Source organism: Triturus cristatus, chromosome 6, assembly GCF_964204655.1.
Source record: "Triturus cristatus chromosome 6, aTriCri1.1, whole genome shotgun sequence".
Classification (NCBI taxonomy): Eukaryota; Metazoa; Chordata; class Amphibia; order Caudata; family Salamandridae; genus Triturus; species Triturus cristatus.
Genome location: NC_140589.1, coordinates 307,274,185 through 307,280,710, shown reverse-complemented (window position 1 = coordinate 307,280,710; position 6,526 = coordinate 307,274,185). Strand labels below are relative to the sequence as shown.

The following is a 6,526-nucleotide window of genomic DNA, read 5'->3' as shown; positions in this document are numbered from 1 at the left end:
TGTCACCCAGACAACACTAACCTGCTCTGCAGTAATCCTGGTGTTGAAGCACACCGGGGAGGTACTCGACCATCCTGGTGGGGCCCGATGATGAAGCATGTCACCAACCAGGTTGGTGAGAGAGGGCTGTCTAAAGAATCAAGTTTCATTCTTCATGCTTGCTCTTCTCCTAAGGAGGCACACTCTTTTGTTGTTTTGACTATTCGATTTGGGGGACCAAGAGTGCTCCTTGAATTCCCTCTCTCTCTTGTTGTTTATTGACAACAATCCTCACAGTTAACTTGATTGTTGAAACTTCCACAAATAACATCATTAGACTGAATTATTTAATCCAAAATGCGTGCTTCTTGAAAAAGTTGTTGTGTAATCTCAGACCGCATAAATTGTTTCCATCCAGTGCTAAATGGGTATATTGTGAACTCACTACTTATTCCCCACCACGAAGCACTGTGTGTGACACACTGTGCTTCAGCACATCTGTGTGCATCACATGAACTCTCCGTTTGATTACAAAATGCCAAATATACTTATATAAATCACCTACCACCACTTTCATAATATGCAGTCTGGTGTGTATTATTTCCTCATTTGTAAAGTGCTGGCTTGCGATAGGACTACTTTCGGTGCTAAGGTTAAATTCTGACAAAGCCTCGTCTTCGTCGACTTTGATGTGACTGCACAGTCATCTAACGTCTGTTTGTTAATTGGTGCTCGTATGGTTAATGAGAACGAGCAACCGCAACCAGCGGGGACGGGGAGTTCAATGACCGGCTAATGTCGGAGGACCCTTCTGTTTGCGCCTGGGGGGAACAGGGGGTGCGTGCTGGCGAGGAGGGGGGATTAGCACACTCATTTATCACCCGACTCCCTGATTGACCCTTGCCACCTTAGCACCTGCTCCCTCCCACGACCCCTTTGTAGTCTATGGTGATCTACGGCTCTCTGAGTACGCTTGCCCTTTTGTGGTTTGATCAACTGATAATTATGTTTCTTATTGAAATGCAAAAAACGGAATATAGATCGGCAGGGCCTCGGAGAGGAGAACGGTGAATGTCATCGATATGAGGGAAGGACAGGGCCGGTGAGTGATGAGAACCGCGGGGAAGCAGGGGCTGCACTTGCAACGGAAAGAAGATAATTACCACTTGATACTCGATGGAATGGCCCTGTGCAGCTCTGTCACGCTCGAGCTGCTTTGACAACACGAGGTTACAGAAAACAGACGCTGCTCTATAAAGACGCCACGTTACCGAGTCCGGCCGCCACGTGGTTTGTTAATGCGGAAATGAAAATAAGCTTTTGTTACCCGAGGACAAACTGTGTCCCATCACATACTATCAATGGTCCATCGTACATCTTTTCAGGTTTTACAGTTTGTTGTTCCCCTGAAAACATGTTAGAACTACAACTACCAAAGTGCACACAAAAAAACTAAGGTACAATCCTCGGTGAGTGACACAGCAATTATTGGGCAAATTAAGGCCTCTGAATGCGTTTATGGCACGCTTTAAAAAGTGCATTTTTGCTCGTGTGTCATTTGAGCTTCAACTGTCAACATCACTTTGAAGTGAGCAGCTATCTGGATATGGCGTACAATTATGTTTTTTTTTTAAAATCACAAATCCGACTGACATTTTAGAAAGGTAAAAGCCTGGGCGTGGTAGTTGCAAAGATAAATATGATATGATGTAGGGGACGAGGTAGCCAGACAGCTGAACACAGCCACGTACGTTTGAACAACCACCACCTGATGAGCCAGGGCAGGTGCTGAAGTCACATATGAGTTAGTTGCAAAAAACTAAGATCCCCATTCTTTCCCCCGAGGCAACTCGAGCAGAGGAGAAAGGCAGGCTTTGTGCTCTGTTTCCAGTTATTTGTCTCCGTGTGGGAGAGTGCAGGGTGTACTGCTGTGACACGCGCACAGTCGAGAAAAGTTCTCAGAAAAAAGCACTTTGCTCTGGTAACTTTCAAACTGAAATTTTGCAGGGCAGTACATCCTGGCCATGGGATCCACGTCGAAAATAAATGTATTTGGGCCTGCCCACCTCCGCAGAACCAATTGAAAATAAACTATATTTCACACATTTAATAAGTAAAAGAAGTACTCGTGACAACGACTTCGTCGTCGATGCAGCAGCCAGCCCAAAGGGGCACGCGCAACATTTATTAGAAGACTGAAGAATGACCACCACTTAGGGTAGAGGGGCAAGATGTTTAAACTGGCAGGTCCACTCTACTTCAGGTTTTATTGCATTACTTATATTTATTGTCACGGGAAAGCAGTAAATCCTGGAGGAAAAGGTTCAGAAAAACAAGAGGAGGAAAAAGAGTCACTAACAGACTAAATTTGAATGTTCCACTGCAGTAATATTCGTGATCCTATGGCCGCGAGCTCAGGTTTCATACAAAACAGTTTAGGAATGAAAGAGTACGTGTAGTTAGTGTATAGGAAGGGGCCACGCCCCTCTCCTGTGACAGACAGCGACGAAGAAACTGTCCGGTTACTGGGGAGGGCGCTGCTCCTTCCAGCAGTCTGTCACCGCGCGACACATTGAGAGCAGCCAATGAGCTCGGCGCGTGGGCGTGTCCCAGCAACTCCAAGCTCTATGTATGTAGAGCAGGCGGGCAGCGCGCTCAGAGCGGACCTCGTCCTCCTGGCGCAGCCCACCGCAGGGGAGAGGCAGAGGGAGCTGGGGTGCAAGCAGGGGTGCAGCCGGCCGGCGACAGGGGCTCAGTAGCCGCTGCTGCACCCATGGAGAGGAGGCGGCGGAGGCGGCTGTAGCGATGCCAGTCTAGTCAGGCACGGCTCGGGTACGCACGGATCTCTCGGTCTCCGGACTGGTTGCCTCCAGTAACTTGTGCTCATATTTCATGCTCTTTATTGTTTCTGTGCCGAGCAGGAAACGCGAGCGGGCTTGTTTAGGCAGGTAGAGGGGGCAGGGAGTGCGGCTGCTCTGGAGGAAATTTCACAGGTGAATTGTAGACGTCAGGTGAATGGAGCAGGAACATTTTGCAGCTCTTACAGAGTTCACAAGACTTACAGCGACAAGCAAGAGGCGCTCGGTTGTGTTTTGTGGTGTATTTGTGTCACAGCTTTGCGATGCACGGTTAAAATTAGATTGGCAAAACGACACACCTAGCTCATAGGAGTGACACGGTTCTAGTCGAGAATTGGCGATAAAATGCATACAGTACAAATCGATCGCGATTAATTTTCCATGGATGGGAACTGACACCTCACACCGTCATGCGGGTAGGTTAAAGGCTATGCTTTTCAGAACCAGGAAGATTGAAAGTTGGCTTATTCGAAGTTAAAAATAGCAGCTGTTTCGTTTCCCAAGCAGGCGTGATTCTATAACCCCGCGCCCCTAGCTGGTGGTGCGCAGTACGGAGACGTCCCCCGGGAGGGTCCGTCTCATCTGAGCAGGTCAGCGGCCGGGCAGGATGTATTCACACATCAAAGACAGCTCTATTGACAGACCCACTGTGCAGAACGGTGGGAGTTTATTTTAGTTAATTGAAGGTGTTCAGAGGGCAGCGAGCAGACAGACTCCCTAGTTCTCCAGGAAGGAAGACAAGGAAACTCCTAAATGTTTGTGCTCAGAAGGCAAAGATAGGTGCTTTGCGCGTGGCTCTGAAGCGGGCAGAAGTGCTGTACATCAAGGCGCACATTTTTTAACTGCTGTTGTGTTCTGTGTTTTCTTCACTCGCAGCCCTGGCGATTCCCGACCATTGCCTCGTCCTGTCATTGATGGGAAATCAACTGGATCGCATCACCCACCTGCATTACAGCGAGCTGCCCACCGGGGACCCCTCGGGGATCGAGAAGGAGGAGCTGAGGGTCGGGGTGGCTTACTTCTTCTCGGATGAGGAGGAGGACCTGGACGACCAGCGCGGGCAGCCGGACAGCCGCTACAACAGCGTCAAGGAGCAGCAGCACAGCCCGGGCGCGCAGCAGAGGAAGGGCGCCCTGCAGCATCAGCACCACCCGCAGCAGGCGCACCACCAGCAGCACCTGGTGCTCAACGAGCTCGAGTTCTCGGCCTTCAGCTGCCAGGAATGCATCTTCTCCAAACTGAGCGACACCCAGGACTTGCACGTCTACTCCATCGCGGGCCTGCTGAGCGTTTGCAAGCCCGGGGACCTGCTCGAGCTGCTATTCCTCTGCCCGGGGGCCGGCGAGTTCACGCACCCGCCGCCTCCCCCACACTGGGCCGTCTATGTGGGCAACGGGCAGATCATCCACCTGCTCCGCGGCCAGATCCGCCAGGACAGCCTGCACGAGGTGGGCAGCAGCATGGGCCGGGTGGTGAATAGCTGGTACCGCTACCGCCCCCTGACGGCCGAGTTGGTGCTGCAGAACGCCTGCGGCCACCTGGGCCTGAAGAGCGAGGAGATCTGCTGGACCAACTCGGAGAGTTTCGCCGCCTGGTGCCGCTTCGGCAAGAGGGAGTTCAAGGCCGGCGGGGAGCTGCAGGCCGGGGACCAGCAGTACTTCCTCAAGATGCACTTGTCCGAGAACAACGTGCACACGCTGCGCTTCCACAGCCTGGAGGAACTGATCCGGGAGAAGCGCCGGGTGGACGCCCGGGGCAAGCTCCGCGCCATCAAGGAGTTGTCCATTGTGGACGATGACAAGGACTGAGGACTGCTGCCGAGTCGTAGGCATGTCTTCGCGGGCGCCCCCTGCTGGACGCACTTTCTTTTTTTAGGAAATCATCGTGGAAGCATTCCGGGAACCAGCATATTTACACCATGACAGGGATTATGTTTGGCTTCGAACCGCGGCTTCCGGCGTTCATAAACTATAATGCAGAATGATTGGTCTAAAAACCAGATAAATGTATTAGCTGTGACGCATTTCCCCCGTCATCAGGGCTATTCAGACGTCATGATCACATGTTTTGTCATACATGAAGATCCCCCTTGATGATCAAAGGAGGTGCCAACCTTTCATGTGACTGCACACTTCAAGTGTGCACACCTGCACACCATACTGAACTACTTCAGTGTAGTTAGTTTTTAGACTTGTAGTGGTCTTTGCTAAAAGTTCATTTGCACTTAGCCCTGATAGCAGATTTCCTGTATCAGTCATGTTCAAGAGAGAGAGAGACTTCCAGAGTTAGTAAACTAAACCCAGAAGTAATTGATGTGACCCTGAAGTAGCTCAAGATGGCGTACTACCCTGAAAGGGAAGACAGTAATTTCCAAGTGTGTTGCCAGTGGTGTTCATGTTTTTATTACCATTTTAGCAACATGCTGAATAAAATTTCAAATTGAAATTTTTATTTTCATGGCTTTAATCCATGATCGAAGAACTAGGGTGCATAAATGTTGGTTTTTGGCTAATAGTTTAGCTGACATTGCTGTTTGACTGTTTTGAACCTCTGGATCAGATGTGGCTTTTATGGTTGTAGTTTGGCAGCAGCCGCTTGAACCTTGGGTGCAGAAATGAGTCATTTGCTAAATGTCATTTCGGTTTTTTCGTTTGCCAGGTCATGTAATTATACATTTTTGTTTAAGTTTCAAGGTTTGTCTTCTTAAGGGTGTTTATCTCATATCACCATGTTCGTACATGAACTGTGTATCTCCTCAGAACTAAACAGTACCTAAAAGGTCAGTTCGTCTTGCAGGCCCCTCTTGGAAGAAAAGCCAATAGGTGCTGTAACGGGCAATGGTGTGCGAGATGTTGTGTAGCAGAAGGGCAGGCCAAGATGTCAGAGAAGCCATGTAGGGCCAGCTCCATATTGTGGTTTCTCACCTGACTCTGCAGTACAGATGTAATGCACCGTAGAAATGCTGCACACATGCAAAATGCATCCAGCAGAACCCAAACCAGAATACTTCTGCAAGGTGTCGTTACCGCCCTCGTTTGACGAAACACCAGGTATTTTTTTTTATAGTCAACAGCAGATGTTGAAGTCACTGGGTACCAATATGCACAGTGGAACAGGAACCATTGTATTTCTAAAAAGCCAAAGTTTCCAAGTGGGTGCGTTCTTGTTAAGTGTGAATATTTTATTTTTTTATTGGTGATACTTGTCAGCTTCGAGGGTAGCAGAGTGCTTCGCAGCTTGTCAGGGCATCCCACTTCTTCATTTGTCTACGTTAGCACCAAAGGGATATTGATGTCTGGGGTATTTTTGCATGTCCAAATTTGTGTACAATTATGCATTCGGCTGGTGCCAATGTCGTGATTTGAAAAGACTGCAGATGACAAAACCTCTCTGTGCCATAATCATCAAAACCTTATTAAACCGCTCTTTTTTGTAAAACACAAGTCCCTGATAGAGTATTTCTCTTCTAGTGCCTGCCTTTCATAATTCAAATGCCATTCATTTGTCATTGCAAAAACAATTTGCAGTGTATCTTGACGTTAAGCAGATTGGAAAGTGATATAAAGAAATCTATGTGTCTTTCTAAGGCTGGTTGGGCTGGGACAAGGGGGTTGCTTGTCAGTTACTGGATGAAATGCATCAACACCAGAGACAATGGGCACTTATTGCATTCCCAGATATTTTTTTAA

The 6,526-nt window shown here is 48.7% G+C and overlaps 1 protein-coding gene across 1 annotated transcript; it reads left to right on the top strand.

Annotated features, from left to right (window-relative positions):
* The first annotated feature begins 2,627 nt into the window (after window positions 1-2,627).
* Window positions 2,628-6,280, top strand: LRATD1 (LRAT domain containing 1). Its single transcript, XM_085610670.1, has 2 exons — window positions 2,628-2,811; window positions 3,714-6,280. Exon 2 carries the CDS (start codon window positions 3,752-3,754, stop codon window positions 4,643-4,645), a length of 894 nt encoding a protein of 297 aa, XP_085466796.1. The 5' UTR covers window positions 2,628-2,811; window positions 3,714-3,751; the 3' UTR covers window positions 4,646-6,280.
* Window positions 6,281-6,526: the final 246 nt, after the last annotated feature.

Excerpts from the sequence above, each read along its gene's own strand:
- LRATD1 (XM_085610670.1), top strand. The coding sequence starts at position 3,752 with ATGGGAAATCAACTGGATCGCATCACCCACCTGCATTACAGCGAGCTG.